Source organism: Sceloporus occidentalis, unplaced genomic scaffold, assembly GCF_023333645.1.
Source record: "Sceloporus occidentalis isolate IW3139 unplaced genomic scaffold, rSceOcc1.0.p SCAF_14, whole genome shotgun sequence".
Classification (NCBI taxonomy): Eukaryota; Metazoa; Chordata; class Lepidosauria; order Squamata; family Phrynosomatidae; genus Sceloporus; species Sceloporus occidentalis.
This window is the reverse complement of record NW_028316994.1, coordinates 11,181,935-11,204,572: the sequence shown is the minus strand read 5'-3', so window position 1 is coordinate 11,204,572 and position 22,638 is coordinate 11,181,935. Positions and strand designations below refer to the sequence as shown.

The 22,638-nt window shown below is 43.4% G+C and overlaps 2 protein-coding genes across 2 annotated transcripts; both read left to right on the top strand.

Annotated features, from left to right (window-relative positions):
- Positions 1-8,699: 8,699 nt before the first annotated feature.
- LOC149303917 (ribonuclease-like) lies at positions 8,700-13,903 on the top strand. Its single transcript, XM_089480184.1, has 2 exons — positions 8,700-8,825; positions 12,502-13,903. The coding sequence occupies exon 2, from the start codon at positions 12,516-12,518 to the stop codon at positions 12,957-12,959; it is 444 nt and encodes a 147-aa protein (XP_089336310.1). The 5' UTR covers positions 8,700-8,825; positions 12,502-12,515; the 3' UTR covers positions 12,960-13,903.
- Positions 13,904-22,197: 8,294 nt separating this feature from the next.
- Positions 22,198-22,638, top strand: LOC149303916 (angiogenin-2-like). Its single transcript, XM_089480877.1, has one exon. It carries the CDS (start codon positions 22,198-22,200, stop codon positions 22,636-22,638), a length of 441 nt encoding a protein of 146 aa, XP_089337003.1.

Below are 22,638 nucleotides of genomic sequence, written 5' to 3'. Positions count from 1 at the left end.
TCAGAGCACCTTTTGAAGTTTAAATGCCTCCCCCCCCAAATAGTCTTTCTCAGCCTTGGATTATTGAAATACTTAAGACTAAAACTTCCATCATCCCACCAATTCAATTATGGTGTTTGCAGGGGATGGGAGTTATAGTTCAAGCCATCTGAAGATGAGAGGCTGGCCAAGGTAACCCAAGATATCCCAAAAATCTGTGTGTGTGTGTGTGTGTGTGTGTGTGTGTGTATAACTAATCTACACAGATTTAAATTGATAGCTTTACACTTTCCACAATATATAAAATACAATATACATATCTAAAAGTTGACTCTGTGTGTGTGTGAAAAAAAACAAGAAGCTTCCACTTCCACTTCCACTTAATCTACTTCAAAGTTTCTGTTATATCTAGTTTCATAGAACAATTGTTTAGCTCTATATTCACAACTTCTTATTCTTCTAACTTTTCATAACCTCAACAGTTTGAAATCTGTTTAGCACATCTCTCAGTTGTAGATCTTTTCTTATATTTTCATTTGTTTAAGTTTCCCATTTCTGTTTTAAAAAATCTACAATGTGGTTCCATTCTTTTTCAATAACATTCCAGTCTTTGTTATTTAATCTAGCTGTTAATTTGTTCATTTCACACATTTCGACTAATTTCAGTAACCTTCATCAACCAGTGGTACTTTTTCCGACTGCCAATACTTTGCCCAAAGTATCCTAGCTGAGGTTATCATATAATAGTACCAGATTCCAATGTTCTTCTTCAGTCTTTTCTGGTAAATTATTTGTCATGTTCATTAAAGAATATTTTCTCTTTCTGCCAGATGTCTTGCTAAAGAAGGAAAAATTGGAGGGGGCAAAATAAGGATTCCCCACAAGTAATAATTCTGATCCCCCCAATGAAATGTGCCTTCAATTCTTGAATTTTTAGCACTGCAATATTGTGAAACAGCTGAGCATTTATAGAAATATAGTTTAGGAAATGCAAATATAGCAAATATAAGGGTTGTGTGTGCAAACAATTTTTAATGTGTTACTCTCTACAGTGCTATAAATTTGGGGACTGAAGGTAGATTTAATTGGGAATTGTTATTGTGTTCCTTCAAGTAATTTCTGACTTACGGTGACCCTAAGAGAAATGTATCACAGGGTTTTCTTGGCAGAATTTGTTCAGGAGGGGTTTGCCCTTGCCTCCCTCTGAGACTGAGGAGCTTATCACACAGCCGCTTGGGACAGGTTTGGGGCAGAACAGAAGGGAGCAGGAGGGGAATAGAATGGGGAAAACCACCCATTTTATCGCATGCCAGAATGCCACCCATGCCACTGGAAGTTCCCATTCCATTCCTGATCCGTCCCACAGGAGGCAATTTTCAGGAATGCTTCTGAACACTGAGCATTGGCAGCATTCTGGCATGCAATAAAATGAGTGATTTCCCTGATTCTGTTCCCATCTTTCCCCCTTCTATTCCACCCCGATCCCATCTCAAGGGGCTGTGCAATAAGTCCTGAGAGAGTGTGACTTACCCAAGGTCACCCAAGAGGTTTCCATGGCTGAGCAGGGATTCAAACTCTGGTCTATAGCAATAGCAATAGCATGTACATTTCTATACCGCTTATCTCCCAGTGTCCTAGTCCAGTGATGGTGAACCTTTTAGAGACCGAGTGCCCTAACTGTGCCAAGTCCCTCCAGTAACAAACTCTGGCAAACTCTGTGTTGGGGTGACAGCACATGTGCCCACAGAGAGGGCTCTGAGTGCCACCTCTGGCACACATGCCATAGGTTTGCCACCACTGTCCTAGTCCAACATTGAAACCACTAGCTCACACTGGCTCTCTTTGAAGAGAAAGTGTTCTGTAATTGGGGACAGAATACTTATTGGAGAGCAAAACTCTCATTTTGTCCCCTGCCTGGTAGCTACACCTTGATATACAAGCATTCAGACCCAGACTATGCAAGCATCCAAAGCCCTGTGGACAGGAAGAATTTCTGAGTTCTAGCTTCTCCCAAATTTTATTTTACTTATCTCAGACTTCTCCCATCCTGAATAAATTTGTGAAGTGTGGTAAATTTGTATCAAACCCAAATTGAAATAGAAATATTTCTCCTTGGGTATGATTGAGTCACGACAAAGCAATTGGTGGTTTGGATATTGGCTCACGTAGTCACGTTCCCTCCTTGGGCCTGTGGTTAAGTAACAAATATCTGTGCAAGCCTTATGCCCTGCAAGACTGATTTTCACAACTCTTGAGCAGCCAGGGATGTAGGAATCACTTTAGAATGGAGAAACTGGTTTAGTGGAAATGGATCCCAACAGAAAGAAAAAATTCATGCTTATTGAAAAACACCATATAAGTGCTGCTAAGTAACAGAAATATTATTACCAACGACACATTTATATAGGAATGTGTATGGGATTTTTAAAAATGTTTTGTCCTCATATGATAGAAAACTGGATATGGAAAGAAGAATATACAATGATGTATCTTATTACTTCTGTTTATTAAAACTATTTATCCGTTGTTTTTTAACTAACCATCAGAGCTCCGGAAACAAAGGTTGATAAGATGTATAAAAACATTACTTAAAAATAAATAAATAAATAACAATTACACAAAGTCATGTTAAAAACCAATTTTTATTCATGGGTTCAAAAGGATATAATGAGTGTCCATGGTATTTAGGGTTTTAAATACATTATTTTAGTAAGTAAGCCATACAACCAGCCAGTGTGGTGTAATGATTTGAACTTCAGACTACAATTCTGGGTTTAAATTGTCAGCCATGGAAACCCACTGGATGACTTTGGCCAAATCACACACTCTCAGCCTCAGAGGAAGGCAACGGCAACCCTCCCCTCCGAACAAACCCCAGGATTCCATAGGATGGAGCCATGTGAGTTAAAGTGCAGTAACTGTATAGTTTGGATGCATCCCTGAGTGACTTTCATGAATACAGAGAAGGAGGGAGGGATTTCAATCCAAGATAAGAAGTCCTTTGAAACCCACAGCATTCAGTTTACTTAGGTTTCAAATGTCACATGGCTTCAGGAGGATTTCAGTGATCTCTTCAACATTCCACTCCAGATACAGTCAAACAATTCTGACCAGTCTTTGAACAATTATAACTTGGATTCTTCATAAGTAGAATTGGGTTAGAAGTGTTACCCATGCTGCTCGATATAAATTTTGGAATCAATGATAACCCTTAATGACCCCTGGATGAACTCTAACAGCCTGTCCTCCATTACTGGCAAAGCGAGAGGACATGTACACCTCCCCTAAGGGAGCACCCATATTAACATCTCAGAGGGTCTGTGCAAGTCGCATGAAGGGATTATCTCAAGGCTGGGAAGAGTGAAAGGATTGCCTTCCCTGAAGCTATCAACCTCCTCCTCAAACCTATTGTCCGAGTGGCATAAGCCCTTTATACTATCTAAACCTTCTCTTGACCCCTCCTCCTTGTCTAGCTATCGTCCGATTTCTCTTCTTCCCTTTCTTTCTAAGGTTTTGGAACGGGTTGTCTATTCGCGCTGTCTTGAGTTTCTTGAAGCCAATTCCATCCTTGATCCCTTTCAGTCTGGCTTCCGCCCAAGGCATTCTACAGAGACAGCTCTCACCAAGATCTCGAATGACCTTTTACAGGCCAAGGCTAATGGCCTTTACTCTGTTCTCATCCTTCTTGATCTGTCTGCAGCCTTTGACACCGTTGATCACTATCTTCTAGTTGATATCCTCTCTGATCTTGGGTTCTCAGACTCTGTTCTCGACTGGTTAAGATCTTACTTGTCTGGCAGATCTTTTGCAGTAGTTGCAGGTGGTCAGACTTCATCTCCTGTTCCCTTATCTGTTGGAGTTCCCCAGGGCTCTGTTCTGGGTCCCCTTCTGTTTTCTCTCTACACACTATCCTTAGGAAAACTCATCAGCTCTTTTGGCTTTTCCTACCATCTGTATGCCGATGACACCCAGCTGTATCTTTCCGCCCCTGACCTTTCTCCAAGGCTTGAACAGCAAGTTTCGTCTTGCCTCACAGCTGTCTCGCAGTGGATGTGCCATCGGCGTTTGAAGCTCAACATGTCCAAGACGGAGCTTCTTGTCTTTCCTCCTAAGCCCATCCTTCAACACTCCTTTTCTGTCTCTGTGGACAACATTTCTATTCAACCAGTCCAGCAAGCCTGCAGTCTTGGTTTTATCTTTGACTCTTCTCTGTCGTGTATCCCTCAGATCCAGACCACAGCCAAGGCTTTTTATACAATATTGCCAAAATCCGACCATATCTCTCCGCCTCTACTGCCAAGATCCTGGTCCATGCCCTAGTGGTCTCACGACTTGATTACTGTAATGTCCTCCTGGCTGGGCTTCCTCTTTCTCACCTCCGTCCTTTAATCTCTGTTCAGCATTCAGCCGCACGCATTACCACTTCCACCCACCGCTCTGACCACATCTCTCCTGTGTTGGCATCCCTTCACTGGCTCCCCCTCCCTTTCCGCATTCAGTATAAGCTCCTGCTGTCCACGTTTAAAGCCCTCCATGGACTGGCCCCTCCCTACTTATCAGACCTTCTTTCTCCTCACCTTTCCACTCGGGCCCTCCGTTCTAGTAGTCAAGGTCTGCTGTCTCAGCCCAGGATTTCCTCTGCCCCATCCCGGATTCACCCCTTTTCACTCGCTGCCCCTCACTCCTGGAACCTTCTTCCCCCACAAGCAAGAGCCATCACTTCTTTTACCAGCTTCAAAATGGAGTTGAAAACCATCCTGTTCAGAGAAGCGTTCCCAGGCATTGCATAATTGTCGCTTACTATTTGATGTTCTTGTGGTGCCTGTTTATTGAACCATTTCCTGTATTGCTATGTACTGTATATGTATTATCTTACTTGAGAGTATGTATTTTCCCTGGAAAATGATTAACCATCCATTATGAAGCCTTGCCCTCCCTCCAGTCCATCTGCCTTGGTCCAGGCCTTGGAGGTAGAGAGGAACTGCTGGACCTCTTACCCTTTCCCTCCACCACTCCCTTCTCCTTCTGTATCATGTCTTTTTAGATTGTAAGCCCGAGGGCAGGGAATCGTCTAACTAAAAAGATTGCATGTACAGTGCTGTGTAAATTTACAGCGCTTCATAAATAAAGGTTAATAATAATAATAATAATAATAATAATAATAATAATAATAATAATAATCCAGGTGAAAAGAAAATCTTGTTTCGGCCAAGCCAGCCTCTTTGCCTCAGGCCAGATTTGGCCTATAAAAAGTCCCCTCTTTGGCTGCTCAGCGCGCCATTTTCAAGGTCTACTCACTCCACGTCAGTCAGACTTCTGTTCTGGTAGCCGGCATTTCTGCTCACTCCCAGGTTGCGGAGCAGACTTGTCTCACTGTCTAGCAACCCATTCGCTCCCCGGAGGGAATCTACATTCTGGTAAGCATCTCCATTAGTAACGCCTGAAATCTGTTCCCATTTTCCAACCCTAATTTTCCTGAGTCCTGAGTGTGTGTGTGAGTGTATGCGCAATGCATGTGTTTTTCCCGTTTTAATAAATTAGACATCTAGTTATTAATATCCGTCTCAGCTTTATTTATTGGGATCCCCTGGTCTACTCCGTATACACATTGGGAGACGATTCTGCAAGGGCCGTCGTAGCAGGCCCTCCTCTTGCAATATTTGAGCTAATAACAATAATAATAAAATTCCCCTAAACGGACCCTTGGCTACAGAAGTGGAGGTTTATCTATTATTAACCAACAAAGAACAAGAACACTTTTTGGCCGGGCTGGTGGCATAAGTAAAGAAATGTAAGAGAGAAAATGACATGAGACCCTGATGGAAATACATTGTGTATGTGTACGTGTGTGTGTGTGTTTAAAAAAAAAGCATCACACAGGACTTGAATAAATATGCTATGTTATTATGCTCAGAAGATCTGTGTAGCTTCCATGTCAGGGGTGCAATGAATCTGCTCTGGGCTTAATTCCATATTTGAAATGAGCAACTGAGGTTGCTGAGCCTATGTTTGAAATTATTTTGAAATTATTCCCCCCCACCCCCTTATGCACATGACCAGTTACCTGACCAGTTCTTCTTCTTCTCCTGGTTTGGTTCCAGTTGATTCCTATGCCTCTGCCAATAACCCATTCCTAAGGCAGTGTTCTTAAAACCAAAAGCAGTGTCAGAAACAATTACTGCAATACCAAGATGCAAAGGTGTGATATGATGAGGCCAGAGTGCACAGGAGTGAATTCCTTCATCCAATGCCAAAAAGAACCAAAACAAGAGGGAAGAGTTATGGCAATGGTGCATGATGTAACCTCAACTGCTTCTCTGTCACCAACTGCAATCACAAAGAGGGCTCAACATGAGCACCATGTAAATACAGAGAGAACATAGAATCTTAAGAGAACACCAGGGACATCCAAACCAACCCCATTCTGCCATATCAGAAACACACAATCAAACAATTCCCAATGGATGGCCATCCAACCTCTGTTTAAATACTTCTGAAGAAGGAGACTCTATCACACTTTGAGGGAGTGTGTTCCACTGTTGAACAGTTCTTGCAGTCTGGAAACTCTTCCTAATGTTGAAGTGGAATTTCTTTTCCTGTAGTTTGAATTAATTGTGCCACGTCCTAGGCTCTGGAACAGCAGAAAAATGTTTCCTTATCTGCTTGCTTCCAGTTACATGAGGGAGCATAAATAAGGGCCAACACTTTTTAAACTAAACAATATTTCAGGAATGTCTCTCCATCATGAGTCATGACATAACAGTTTTCCAAGCAAGGGACTATGGGTTAACACAATGGCAGCTGCTGGTGTTGTCTGCATCATCTGTCAAATTAAGTTTCTAAGCAGATGCATTAAAATAAGGTTTATTTTTTAAAAGAGAAAAGGATAACATCTGTCACCATGACATTTCTCCTCTGAATTTTTAAAAAGGCTCTTGACCTTTTATTAAATTAACTGATTTTTCTTCTACTTTCAACCCCCCCCCCCCCCGAACACTTTATCTTGCTGTGTCTGCTTTTGATACAGCGGGTTGGATTTGATCGCCCATGGGGCCCCTTCCAACCCTATAATTCTAGGATTCAGTTCCATCTTTGGGCTACACAGGCCTGGGGTTTTGGACAAATGACTGGTGTGGGCAGGGCTGGTGCTCCAGCCGTAAGGGTAGGGTTTTTGGGTTCCATAATAATCTTCTGTTGGACACAAATAAACACGTAGACCTTTGGGATGCTGTGCACTTCAAACAAACTTTAATAAGGTAGTTAGTTTCACTCCCCTTTACAAATAGATATTGGGTCTTCCTGGACTCGGGTCTAGTTACAGCACTGACTTGACTCCTGGTCCCTCAACAACAAGCCAGAGTGTCTAGGTTCCCGCACCCAGCCTCTACTGGTTTATTTCTCAATGGCGTGAGCAAAATGCCTTCTCCAATAGTTCGAGCTCAGCTTTCTCCCTTTCCGTCAGCTGTGGCCCATGCTTCCACTTTTCTCCTTGTAGATCCCACCAGGTCCCTTCTAGGTTAGGTTGACTTCAGCCCGCTCGGCCCCAACTGGGATTCCCATAGTCGTCTCCCAAGCTACCTTCCCACCGTGGGTCGACTAATTTGACTGCTTCATGAGGTCCGACTCGAAGATGCTCATGAGCAGCTTGTAGGCTGAAGGGACACCTCACCCGAAGGGGGCTTCTTGTTACCTGCGCTCTCCCTTGTCCTTCTGCCTCATCACGCCCCCGTCTTCCGCATGCTCTCCTTCCCCCGAACTCCTCACACTCCTTCCTTATAAGGGCCCCGGGTACCTCCCCTTCCCTCTTTGTTTCTCCACCTGTGTCGCCTTGTCTCCTCCCTCTTCTTCCTCCTTCTGGCGCCCCCCTGGTCCCTCCTGTCTGCCTGCCTGCTCCCTCACCCGCTCAACCCGAACCTCCTCCTGCACCACCTTTTCACAACTGCGTGCTAGGGAGACTGGCCCCAGAATATCCTGGCCCATGCAGACAGGGCCTATGGAATATATAACAAGGCTGATATCTGCAAGGCCAGGATGCCCTGTCCTTGTCCTAAAGAGGCATGATGTATAGATTCCAGTAATTACATTGCCTAGGAAACCACAGAGAAGGAGAAACTGGCAATAGCCCAGGCAGCAGTCATGGGATTCAGATTCCATTGAGGAAGAATGGAGGCAACAAGAAACAAGTTTCCTACTCAGCATGAGACTTGGCTGAGTTAAACTGTTCTCATCTTAATCCACTGCCAAGGTAATAGAGTGATTTTCTGTGCAGCAATTATCACTCTGTCCTGTTCTGTCTGACCCAGATCCTCCTATCTTGGCTGGAATGAAAGCCAAAGTAACTTCAGAAAGTGGCTAGTGATGTTTACTCTCTCACATACAACTTCATTGATTCCAGATGTTCTTTTCTTCACTTAGTAACACTTACTAGAAGTTTTGACTATTCTAGATTTATAAAATCCAGAGTTTTGTCAGTGTGTAAAACACAGTTATCACTTCTGAAATGGCAAAGGGAGAGGTGGCTTTAAAAAAACATCTGAACCAGATTCTCCTGGTTAAAAACAATAACTCCAACAGCCAGCCAATTTGTCTCTCTGTGCTTCACTGTTTATTATACTTTCCCTTCTTTGCAATACGGCCTCTCATTTTCCCCCCAGGAAGTCTGAATTGCAAAATATTTTGGCTATTTTTGATTTTCTGGGAATTCGATCTCCTGTTTCACAGTCTCAACCAAGCAGGCTTGTCAGATGAGGGAAGGCAGCTCAGCAAAACAGAAAAGCTTGGCATTTTTGCTCTGCAAATCTGGTAGGATCTATTGCAAGTGAAAAGATCAGGATCCTAAGATTCAGGTAAGTTGTTGCAATGAATGTGTGGGCAACACACTATTGGCATGTGAGGAGATGGGCAGGAGGAGCATAACACTGAAGAGTTGGAAAGGACATTGGAGGTCATCTACTGCAACCAATGCAGGATCCATGCAGGGTGCAATTATGGGATACCTGTCACATAATTCAGCCGGCTTCTGCTTAACTTCCTCCACTGAAGGAAAGCTTTGATACCCTGTAGGAATCTGTTCCACTGTCAAACAGCTCTTATCATTAGAACGTTTCTCCTGATGTTTATCTGAATCTACTTTCTTACAATTTCCAACCTCTGTCTGGAGCAAACAACATACTTTTCCTTGAGACTAGGCCCTGTGTGAGATGTTCTCTAGTTCTTTCTTGTATTCTCATTATCTATCATATATCTCCCTTCTCTCCTAGCCTCATATGCAACCCTGATTTGCAATCTGTTTCAAAGGTTCTCTTCCAAGCATCATACCACAGGATACAGGTCAGATGCAGTGTACTGGCCATGCTTGTTGGGGGATTCTGAATATTTTAACCCTACATCCAGTGACAGTTGGGTCGATGATAGCAGGTGAAAATTGTGGTGCCCTGCTTTTGAGCGTTTCAGTTGTGGTGCCCTGAGTTTGAGTTTCTGCTGCTGGCTGGCTGCTGACACTTGTGTTCCTTAGTCAGAATATTAAAACATTAATGTGGCCAAGCAACATTAAAGTGTGCTCAAAATGGAACAAAACATTAATGAGGGAGCACAAACAAGCATATATATATATATATATATATATATATATATATATGCGCCCTTCTCCCAAGGTTGGCACTCAGGCGGCTTACAACATAGGAGATGCTGCAGCAGGTTGCTTTTTTCTGAACCTTCTGGGAAGGGCAAAATTCTGCCCTCTCCTCCTCGCTCCTTCTGTTGAGTTAGATGACGGGAAATCAGTTTTTTGCTTTGAACTCAGTTTGCAGTAAATGAAGTAATCTGAGGGCAAAGGGAGGGAAGTGGGAGGAAGAGAAAGAAACTGATAATAATAATAATAATAATTTGTTTTATTTATATACCGCTATTCCAAAGATCATAGCGGTGAACAGCAAGTAAGCTAATTAGCAAGTAAGCTAATTTGCCCCCAACAGTCTGGGTACTCATTTTAGCGACCTCGGAAGGATGCAAGCCTGAGTCGAGCTTGGGCCCTTTTGCTGGTCTTGAACTCGCAACCTTGTGGTTTCGAGTGAATGGCTGCAGTACAGGCATTTAACCACTGCGCCACCAGGGCTCCATTTTTATTTTATTTTATTTATTTTAAAAACAGTTGAAAAAGTGGGATGACAGGAGTATTAATCAGGACTGTGCCTGTCAAAACAGGGCAGTTGGAAGGTATGCTTTTAGTGGATGACTGATTACTTCTTTGTCCAACAATCAGCTGCTCTGTTTTGTTGCCTTTGCTTAAAATATTTTGTGGGCATTAAGAAACAAACTATTTCATAAGGAATTTCCACTACAAGTTGATTTTGCCATGTGAAGAGCCAAAACGTTATATGAAAACAGATGAATAAATCAATTGGCAGTCCTTTCCTAAGGTCCCTGTTTCTTAGCTTGCTGTCTTCTCAGCTCCTTCTTCCAGTTTACCTCTGAAGATTCATCAGCCACTCCCTTCCAGTTATGACTGGATGTAAGAAAACAATCCACTTATCTAAATGATGGGATCAGGGACAGTAAAACAGCTCGTGATCTCCCAAATAGTCTCTCTAGATTATATCTCCTTGTTCTGGTGCTTGAATCCCATTGTGGGAGAAAGGCTGGATATAAATCCTGGAAGTAAACAAATTACTGGAGAAGAATGGCTGGTAAATATTCTTTCCCAGTACTCTTTTTGTTATCATCTTTGCTCTTGGCTTTTCTTGTCTATGTCAATTTCTTCTTCTTTCAATTAGTTAACAATCACTTCTATTCCCAGAAGAAATACTAAGCAGAACTTTGACTTCCTTTCCAGGAGTTGTATACTTGCCCAAATTGACACTACTTATCTGAGCTCTTGAAATATTCATGTGTGATCCATGGCATCACAGCAGGTCAACCGATATCTGGAGAGAGAGGGAGCACTAGAGCAAAGGCCATAACCAACCGATTGTTCATTCATTTGTTTTGTTTTTGTGTACACCAAGAATCACTACTAAATAATTGTGGTTAGCTTTTTTGCCTACATATCTATACGAGGACTCAAAGTCATTATTTGTGTATCTATTCTGATATATAAATACACACATTTGATCATAAACTCATTGAACTTGGTTTGCTATCTAATGAAACCAGAGGGGGAAAACAGATAATAGTAGGGTTTTGGACGCAACCAATCAACTACTTTGGGTACCTCCTGAACAAGCATTTCAAATTTCTACAAATGTTAGAACACACATCTATGAAGTACTGTCAGTGGTGTCACTAGAGTTGATGTTACCAACTCATAGTGTCACCCCTAAGCAGGCAATCACCCCACAGCCCTAGTAAGTGGGAGCCACCAGAGGAGGGAGGACTCTGGTTTTGTTGTCTCCTCCTGTCCCTGAAGCAAAGATGGGTGGGAGTGGGTCTGGACCAGGGTCCTCGGGGATACCTTTGGTCCTGCAAAAGGGGAGAGGGAGGGTGTGGAAGAGGACGAGGAGGATGCCATCACCAATCTTTCAGCAAATCCATCAGGCAGTGCCAGAGGCTGAATCCTCCCTCCACTCCACAAGTCAGGTTGTGCAACCATGGGGAGAGAGAGCAGGAAGGGATGGGGTGGTGGAAGGAGAAGCGTCAGCAACAGGAGGCAGAGAGGCTGCTCACCATTGACCCTTCTCCTGCCTGCCTCGACACCCTCCTACATCCCATCCTAGCTATCTGGCACACTGCTGCCTGGCTTGCCATCCATTCCCTCCTGTTGCTCCAATCTGTGTTTCCTTCTGGTGAAGAGATGGAGTCTGTGGTAGCCACTGCTGTTGTCACTACTGCCAGAGCCTCCCTTTCCTGCCAGGACCAGCAGGAAGGGGCTGCCAGAAGGGTCTGCCAGGAGGCAGCAGCACCTCATTTCCACCAGCCACTGCATCAGATGGATGGCAGCAGATGGTGAGTGACCACTTCACCAGGTATCACCCCCTCTGATGGAGTCACTCAGTGCATTGTGAACCCTCGCACCCCCCTAATGACACCATTGATAATGTTAGCCTAACCAAACTTGATAGGCTTGAAACTTGAATATTTTTGTGCAAGCCCAAGACCGATCAGCAAACATCGGCCTTTTCTTGCTAAATTGCTAGCTAAGTTCCATGTCATAGAGCTACTCACACTACACAATTAAAGCACTTTGATACCACTTTAACTGTCATGGAATCCTATGATTTGTCGTTTAGTGAAGCAGTAGAGTGCTCTAGCAGAGAATTCTAAATAACTCAGGAAGCTACAAATCCCACCCATAGGATGGGTCTCTGGCAGTTAAAGTGAAATCACAGTTAACTATGAAAGAGGGCAGGGTATTGAAGAATTTTTAAGGACTGTGGATGCTACTACTGAAGCTTCTGTTTCATTCAACTCATAAGTGAAATCACTGCAAGCAGTGCAAACAATTGCAGGAAAATTTCCTCATTCCTCTTCCTCCAAATTTCTTTCTCGCTGTTTTATAATAAATCTTTACCTTTTCTTTTCCCAAAGGCATCACTGGTACCATGGATCAAAAAACCACCAGCTCAGTGTTACTACTCCTGATGGTCTTTCTGGGACCTATGCCAGCTCTCACTCAGAGGGAATCCCGTCATGACAAATTCCTCCGGCAGCACATCGACTTCCCCAAGACCAGCAGTGAACTGGATGTTCGGCGCTACTGCAACCTGATGATGCAGAGAAGAGGGATGACTGCCACTTTTTGCAAACCCTCCAACACCTTCATCCATGCAGCCCACCCAGATGTGCATGCCATCTGCAGAGATGGGGGGACCTACTACAATGAGAATTACTATGACAGCAACACCCCTTTTTTCCTCACTGCTTGCCGCATTATTGGAGGAGGTTCCCAGAGCCCCCCCTGTAACTACCGAGGCAGAGTCAGCACCCAGCGCATTCGAGTTGCCTGTCTTAATGGGGAGCCAGTTCACTTCAAAACACCTCTTTAGAAGAGAATGTCTATGAAACCATTGTTTTCCTGTGTAATCAATTTGGGATACTATACTTTCTGCCATGTCCATCAGGAGTAAAGTTTCCACACACACCTGTAGTATACATGAGCATTTCAGTTGCATTTTGGTACTACCAAATTATTGCTTCTCTCTCTCTCTCTCTCTCTCTCTCTCTCTCATGACATTCTTTAAGGTTGCACTTCGATGGTTTGTATTGTCCCATCAAGTAATGTAACAACTACCTATTCATATATTTTCTTAAAATATCAACCTTAACCTTTCCTCCAAGATAACCCATCCTTTAAATGATATAAAAATGTAATTATTTGCTTCCAAGGAACTCAGGTATAGGGCAGGTGGAGAGCATGGGAAAGGACTGCTAGTTAAGAACTGATACTACAAACAACAAACTACAACAGTTCCATGGATTTGGAGAAGAAACTACGATGCTGATAGTGGTGTAAACCATTTACAAATTTGTTACCAACTCTCTCCTTAAAAAAACAAAAACAAAATATACATGGTCACCATTTCCAGTATCAAGATGTCCTTTGCTGTCACAAGTGGTAACATGGCATAGCTGAAATCTAATTGTCAACGTAAAAGATGCATGTTAATTTCATGAAGGACCAGAGATAAACTGAACTTCTAAGAGCATAGTATTTGTTATACCGTTGAGCTCTGAGAGGTTGGAGGTGTTGTATGACCACCAGATCTTGCACTGATGCTGTCAAATCCTTTTGATTTGCATGTGTGCCATTGATTTTTGGCTGAAAATCTAATAGGGCACTGCAGATGGAAAATGCTGACACTAAAATGTATTTTTCCTCTCTAGATGAAAAGTGGGAACTGTGCCTGAATTCTTTGCTCTTGCAGCTTCATGCAATAAAATACCTTCTCTTGCAGTGTCATGTAATAAAATCTTTCTTGTGCATGTAGAACTGAATTGCCATTATATCACCACCACCATTACTATTACCTATAGGAATAATCATCCACTGTTCCAGTCAAATTGGTTGCACTTCTTTCCATCCCTTGAGAACAGTAAGTATTCCATGCCTACTTCAATGCTCAGTCTTTACAAGGCTGCATTATGGATCTCCCCCTCCCCTTCTTTCCCATAAGCTTTCATGATATTTTTACTACCCTTGACCTCCCTCAAGCCTGTTGAGGATTAAAATACAATTGTACTGCACAGTATAGTATCAAATAGTGCCAGTTGTCTTTTAGAGGAGAGGGAATCAGTTCCCCAGAGGAGAGAAGAAAATATTTAGTACACGTTATACTTCATTTTACAGCATGCTCCTTTCCTCAGAAGGTCCCATGTCCAGTACTAGGTATCTCTGGAGTTGTTGTCTTTCATTTTGTTTTTAGTAGCAATGATGGCCCATTATAAGAAGACAAGACTCACTAGAAAAGACAATAATGCTAGGAGAGGTGGAGGGTATTAGAAAGAGAGGAAGATTGCATATTAGAGGGATAGACTCAGTCAAGGAGGGTACAGCCATGAGCCTGTGCAACCTGAACAGAACAGTTGAGGACAAGTGATCTTGGAAGTGTTTCACTCACAGGGTCACCATGAATTGTGGTCACCTCAGAGGCAGATACCAACAACTACAGTGATGGCAAAGACCTCTGTCTGAAGTCTCTATAACTCTACACTCTCATAGCACTTGGATATCACTTTAATTGCTAGGTCTCCATTCCATGGAAGCCTTGGATTTGCAGTTTTGTGAGATGTTTCAAATTCCTTCTAGAAAGCTCCTTTGCCTCACCAAACGACAAGTCCCAAAATTGACTAGATGGTCAAATACTGTTTCCTGGAAGAAAGCTGCTTGTCAGCTTCCATCCTAGCAAAGTCAACAGAATTGCTTCCAATGCGTGCCATGGCTGTGATGAAACCGAATGGCTGCTTTGTGGGTTTTGTGATAATTTCCTACTTTGTAGAAATCTTTTGACAGTAGTTTCGTTCCTTCAGTTTGACAATATCCAAAGTTTTCAAAATGCCTCTCAGTGCTGATAATGTAGACACAGTCAACTGCAAGATATCACAACCCATTGCACCAACTTGTGAAATTCACCTCCTGTGGTTTCAGTGTCTACACACCTTTCTTCAAACAAGATTCCTACATTTGACCACAGAAGTAGATTGGGTGTTTAGAAACAGGCCAATGTCCAAATTATTAGCCTTTCCAAAAATGAAAGGGATGCCGTAGTAAGTTACAACATTCCCATTTGTAGGTGTCTTGCTATAACAGGACTTACAAGGGTAGATAGGACAGAAGACACCTGTTTGATTTACACAAGGGAACACAAATTTCATAAGCTGTTTTTGATATGAAAGTTGAATCTTGTGCCCATATCAATGCATGGAACAAGGCAGGTGGCATCTTAAAAGAAAGTTGCTGTTTATACCGTACGGAGATGACCACCATATGCTATAGCAAATAACAGATACAATACAGGACATGGACGCTTCTTGAGAAAAAGGAACCATAGGCAATGGGAGAGTTTGAAATTTGAATCACATGGGACTCACCTAAGCAATCAAAAATACAGCCCTTGAAATTTGTAACTTGGATGTTTTTGTTTAAATTTGGGAGGCCAATGTGCAGCCCCTGAGGCTGCTTGCAGAGTAACCAGGCTGTTTTTGCAACCTGCAAAATTTCCGAGATTACTGATTTTCTATCCTCTAAAAGAGTGAATTGCCTATTTTGGAAGCCCCAAAGAACAGAGCATTGTGCCAGAACTGGGTATAGCTCCAAGCCTCTCCAAAGGTTCCAGACATTGACACATATTACTGTTGCAGCACAAACTTTATTGGTGGTAAATGATACAGCCAGTAGTCTGCAGAGGAGCATTAAAGCTTTTTGGCTGATGGGATCCACCATTCCCTCACAGCCAATGGTAGAATTGCTCCCCCCACAACTAATTCTATTCAGAAATATCCCTCAACAGGCAATCAAATTGAATACCCATCGCTGGGACATATATGGGACAACTGGATTTCGGTATACTCTTTCAGGTCAAGGCCAATGGAAGATGAGCTCCAATGGGTTATATAGCTTAGAAGCAATTAAGAAAATCAGAGTGTGCAAGTGTGACCCTTCTCCTTCCTCAAAAGCTATGAGAACCATGGAAGCATATTAGCATAAGAGAAATATCCACTCCTCCAGTTGGTTCTCAACCTTCATATCTTTGCCCATCCTCAAACTGCAAAGCAAATGCGAAAAGCATCCATAAATCACTAAGATCACTCATACAGGTTAATTCTTTCATGCTACTAGACAGCTGTTAATGTTTGGCCATGATGCCAACAAGGACTTCCAAATCCTACCTGCTTGTAAGTATCAATTCACCTTTTAAATTGGTTGCAGACTCTCTGATTTCCCCCCAACCCATTTAATATAAAGAAATTTATTTTTCAAAGCCAGAAATGGCCTTCTAGTAGGCTCCCAGCTTTTTACTTTTGTTGTTTCAGCAGTCCATGTAGATCTTACACCAGGGGCACAATATTCTCTTGTGAATTCCTTGGCTTGACATACTCCTGATTTAAAGTTTGAGAATTTGGCTTTTAAGATAAGAATGTTTTCTATTAGTGTCTGATTCAGTGATAACTGTTGCCTCCACAAAACAATAATACTCCAAACCTCACCCACTAGCCCATCCATCTGGTGTGGGGTCATGGTGGATTTTTCAGTACCATTGTGCTGAAATTTTGGTAAGGTTGCACAGGGATCTATAATTCCAGTGACTGTCAGCATTACAGGATTCTTACACTGGCTAAGAGGTAACGTTGAAGACGTGACTGTTATTTAAGGACTGTTCCAGTTATAAATAGGGAAAAGTGTCTGGTGTTGATAGTAATTTTTCTTATTCAGCTTGTAAATTTCTGATATTTGCAGTGCACGGACATTCACATACCCATGGATACTCAGATTTGGCATGAAGGCCATCGGATGTTCTCTTGGCTATTAAGAAAGAACCAGTTTCTATTTCTTCAAAGGCACTTCCCTTTGGGTATGTGGCAACCCATAAGCCCATGAAGAAATGGTTTATAGCCTGATTTGGCTAAGGAGAATCTAAAGAAAGGATTTGCAACCAGCTTGGTGAGTTCCTTCACTACCACTTTTGGTAGCACCAGGGAAACCCCCTGATATGATGAGATTGTGATACAATAACATCTGTAAGGCTGCAGATTGTCCGCTGCTGTCCTTTGAAGAAGAAGTGGGGGGCTAGGAAACAAGGAAGAAATAGAGACAAGAGCCAGGTCAAAGGTATGATGAACAATGGACAACAACAAACAGAGACTATACCAGATTGTTTCTGTTTGCTGATCCTTTATCAGTAGCCAAGCATTGCCCAGCTCACCTGAAACTGACCCAAGAGACAATATGTTCCCATCACTGGACAAGGCCTAGGATCAGCACTAAGATTACTCATTCAAGAATATGAATAATATTGCTGAAGAAATACAGCATTTACGCTTACAGAGCCATGCTCTTTGTAGAATTAAGATATGCCCACCAAGTTATATGGAACTGATGTATGCTAACCATGATACTCAGAATCAAGTTATAGAGAACTCAGCGGCTGTACAAACCAGCCCGAAAGGGGTGGGTCTGTGTGCCCCTGGAAGTGCAGGATTGGGGCCACAGTAACCGCACACACAGCGCTGTGGCCACAAACCAGTGTTTTCCAGGCCAAAGAGCCCAGAAAAGGGGTGCCCTTGCGGCTTCCTGCCCGCTGGCACCCTGACCCTAAGGAGGAGAAAGGGGCAACCCCTTTCTCCTCTGCATCGTTGGGGTGGCCATGTGGTTGCCACACCAACGATGTGCACGCAAAAAAGAGCTGCAAAAGGCAGCTCCTTTCCACGCCACTGGTAAGGTGCCATAAGCGTCCTCCAGTGGTGTGTTGACATGTCCTGTGATACGTGCCATTTGGATGCATTGCACAGGACACATCATGGATGTGCGCCCTGTGTGGATGGGGCCACGCAATCATGGTGGCGCCCACACGAACTATGCCACTTTCTGCCTGTGTTGGCAGAGTTGTCAGGAGCATTAAAAAAAGAACCAGAGCCAAATCCTTTAAAAACTCACCACAACCCTAGTCATACATGAACATTCACCAGAAAGGAGAAGGGAATAAATTGATCATGATTTTATCCTGATGAGATATGGAAGAATATAAGTATCGCACCTCTACCCAAGAGAAATTCACAAGAAGCCAAGACTTGGAGAAGAGCATTTACTGTTTAACAGAGAGAGACCTCCATGCATGGGGTCAAGGGATTTGTGAGCCTTTATTCAATTGTTCTTCATAATCCCAACATTGCTTTACATTTATCCATGGATTGTGGACAGGCTCTGTCCAGTTCCATGTGATCAGGGCTGCCGATCCTTGCCTAGTGACCAGCTGGCTCGTGTATAAAGAGTCCCCAGGGAAATGAAGGGAAATGAGGAAGACTTTTGGCTCTGTGTGGAAACTGCATTCACTGCTTTAACAGGCGTCTTGGTAAGCAGGATGTTTTCCTAAGAAATTTTGGCTGCATAGATGGTTCAAGATGAAAAGGAGAAACAGGCAGCTCTTCCATATTGCAGAAATAAAGCAGTTCAACACCACTTTAACTGTCATGTCTCCAACCTGTGGAGACCTGGGATCTGTAGTTTGTTACGGCACCAGAGGTCGAGGCTAAATATCTCACAAAACTACAGTTACTAGAATTCCATAGCATTGAGGCATGCAGTTAAAGCAGTCTCAGACAGCATTAATTCTGCAGTGGAGAGGCAGCTGTTGTGTTCTAAACACAACTGTAGTTCAATTGTGGGGTTTTAAATAACTTTTGCATGTGTGTGTGTGCGTGCAGTACCTTGTTTTTAATCAGTAGAAAGCTGCCCTGAATTCTGTACAAGTCAAAAGGTGAGATATATATTAATACTATTACCAATACTAATGATGATGATGGTCAGGAATTATGAGAATATGCAGTGAAAACATGATAAAACATGGTAATTCATGAAAGCTTTTTTGGGCCTACTTGGTTTTATAGAACCCCTTGTGTGTTCATGATTTTAATTCCTTTTAAATCATTTAAACTATTTAAAGCTGTCTTTAATTCCTAATGGCGGGATACAAACCGCCGCTTTGCGGCGCTTCCCCGCCGCCGCCGTTTGCTCAGCGCGGGAGCTGCAGCAGTCAAACCGCGCGGCTCCCGCGCGGAGCAAAAAAGAAGCTCCATTTCGGAGCTTCTTCTTGCGGCGCCTCTATGATGTCGCGAGGCGCCTGGCGCGGACTCGCGACGTCATAGGCGCCGTGACACGTCTGGACGCTATGCGTCCAGTACGTAAAGATGGCGGCGCCCATGTGGAAGGGGCGCCACCATCTTGTACGTATTGTATACGTACTAGGGTTAGGGGGGTGCGGAAGCACCGCCCCTTCCTAACCCTAGTACGTATACAATACGTACTATATGGCGGTATGTATCCCGCCTAAGTCATTTAGTCTGCTTTGTTTTAGCTTTTTCAAATCATGTCAGTTACTCACATGCATTTAAAATGAAGAGAAGGGTTTTGTTGTACACTGCCCTGAGATCTCAAAATAGAGAGCAAGAAAACCAATCCAAACCACCTGGATAGCAGCAGGTTGTGGAAAGGCTATAAGAGTAAGGATGCATCTGAATTTCATGTTGCAGCTGGCAGGCAGGGGTTCAGTCCAGAAGCACTGCTGTTCTCTAGGATGCAATGCCTCCTCCTTAGATGGACCTAGTTCTTGTCTGCACTGGCCAGGATACCTGGGAGTTTCCCGAAGTATCCTAGTTTCTCAGCTGCCCCAACCAGCCCACATTACCTGCCCCTCCATTTCCATGCTGTGGAAGCAGTTTGCATGGGAAGAAGTAAGCAACCCTGGTGGCGCAGTAGTTAAATGCCAGTACTGCAGCCACAATGCTGTGAGTTCAATCCCTGCAGAACTCCAGGTTTACTCAGCCTTCCATCCTTTTATAGGTTGATAAAATGAGTACCCAGCTTGTTGGGGGCCATTGGCTTAAACATTGTAAACTGCTTAGAGAGTGCTCAGTTCACTATGAAGTGGTATAGAAATGTAAATATTATTCCTAAAGCTATTGCATGGGTGTCTTGCTGGGTTACCTGCTGCCACCGCAGGTCTCTCGCTTTTGCAAACAATGATGATTACATGCTGGATGCCTCATTCTGACCTCAGAACAAGCAACCCATGGTGATGGTAGATGTGCTGGGCAGTGGATATGCTGGGTGGCCTAGTAGTGTGGGAATAGAGGGCTCCGGATCTTCCCAGAAGCTCCAGAGAAACAGGTAACTAATTTTAAACCATGTTAAGTGGTCTAATGTCTGGATTGCTTGCATGAGAATCAGAGTTTGAGCTGTGTGTAATTCAAATAGGACAATGTCAGAAAGGTCGGGGGGCGGGGGGCAAAATTGGCCTTTTGGCCCATGCAGACAAAGCCTCATGGGACTCACTGGGAAAAAGTGTTACCTACGCTATCCTTTAGTTAAGAGTCAATATGGTACAGTGATCTGAATGCTGGGACTAGGACTCTGAGAGACCAGGGTTCAGATTGCCACTTTGCCATGATTACCGAGTTGGTGACCGAGTTGATGACCTAGTCCCACTCTGGTAAAGTCAGAGGAAGGCAAGGGCAAACCCTTTTTGAACAAATCCTGCCAAGAAAACCCTGTGATAGGTTCCCTTTAGGTTTGCCATAAATCAGAAATGCTTGAAGGCATACCACAACAGCAATCTCTTAGTTACAAGGAGGATAGCAGCCTGTTGCATGCCATCCAGCTGTGCCGATCTGCAGTTACATTGTTTGAGGTTTTCACTCGTAATCATTTTGTTTATTATTAGCTTTCTGGTGTCCCAGGGATTTTTATGAGAGGAAGGAGTAGAAATCAATCAATCAAACAAACAAACAAAACACACAAAAAAGTGGTGGTGGTGGGGAGAGAATTAGAAAGAGAATACCCGAAGAATTAACTTTAAGAGATCTATGCAAAGGAAGATTCAATCTTCGTGTTTTTCAAAGCATTATAAAAGAAGACATTCCAGCATTAGTGGTTCTTCCCTCCACACCATTGGCCTGGTGAAAACTTTTTTCACCCTAAGGGCCTCCCTATTACGCAAATCCAAGAATAACCTTTTTGGTTCCTTGCTGTCCAGTTCTTGTCTTCTGTCACCATCTAGTGTTGGTGCATGGCATTGCATTGGCAGCTCTGTGTTTGTGTGTGTGTGTGTGTGTGTGTGTGTGTACGCCATATGACAACCTCATGAATTTCATACTTCTTAGGCAGGAAACATTCAGAGCAGGTTTTGGCATTTCCCTTGAAATATAGCCAACAGTATCTGCTATTCTTTGATAGGCTCCCATCTAAGTACTAACCAGGGCTGAGCTAGCTTAGCTTCCGAGACAGGATCTGGTGTCTTTAGGGTATTTAGGCAAGGAAGTCATTGCCTTGTTTCACTGAAAATCCATTTGGTCAAGCTGATATATCCCACTTTCCTAGGACAAATGGGGAGTAAGTACAGAGCTTCTCCTGCATACGCAATTAAATCTTCAGTAGAAAAAGGGGAAGAGGGGCTTTAATCAGACGTAGCTTACCAACAACATAGAACAAAAAAACTTTAAATGCTGGGATGACCTCCAAATCTGGTATTCAAGGAAGCTAGAACCAGCCCACATTTGACTTTAACTGCCATGGTTTAAGGCTATGGAATTTGGGAATTGGTAGTTTATTGTGGCACCAGAGTGGAGCAGAGCTCTACCAATCTCAGAATTCCATAGCTTTGAAGCATGGCAGTTAAAGTGGTTTCAAACTGGATTATTTCTGCAGTGCAGATGCAGCCCGAGTCACTGATAAAGCGCCACTCCTCATCACTAAGGCAATTGTATAATTTTTTCCAGCAGTAGCAGCATTGAAAGTAAGATCTGGGCTGGAGGCTTCTCACACAATTGTTCCATGTGTCAAATTGCAACCCAGCTGTGATCCTCATTAATTTTTATCTTTCATCTCTTGTTAACATAAATGGAACATGATGGCCTTGAAAATATTTCCCAGTTTTGCCTAAGGAAGCCCAAACAACAGTTTGTTCAGGCTACTAGCAGATCAGAAGACACTGCTAGTAGACATGCTGAGTTTGATATGCCAGAGTCTGTACAAATCTTGTGTAACACCATTTTTTCCCTCTGAATTCAGACACGATGCTCACCTTGAGCGGAGCTGAAATGCTGATGCTCACCCTGTTGCTAACCTGCGTGATCACAAGCCAGGTATCTTCTCAAAATCCTCGGCATGAGAAATTCTGGAGAGAGCACCAAGACTTCCCTCGGACCAAAGTAGCAGGGCAGGACTACTGTGGGACCATGATGCTACGCAGGAGGATGGCGAGGCCTTGCAAAGACACCAACAGCTTTGTTCATGCACCTAAGAACCAATTGAAGGATATCTGTGGCTGGGCTGGAACCCATTACCGCCGGGCCTTGAGACTCAGCAAGGAGCAACTGTCTGTCACCACCTGCAAGCTGCAGGGGACTTCACGGGGCCAATGCCGCTATTGGTCCCACACAGGCCACAGACAGATTCATATTGGTTGTGACCCGTCAGGATGGCCTATCCGGTTTGAAGAGAGCAATTTCATGTAG

Excerpts from the sequence above, each read along its gene's own strand:
- LOC149303917 (XM_089480184.1), top strand. The coding sequence starts at position 12,516 with ATGGATCAAAAAACCACCAGCTCAGTGTTACTACTCCTGATGGTCTTT.
- LOC149303916 (XM_089480877.1), top strand. The coding sequence starts at position 22,198 with ATGCTCACCTTGAGCGGAGCTGAAATGCTGATGCTCACCCTGTTGCTA.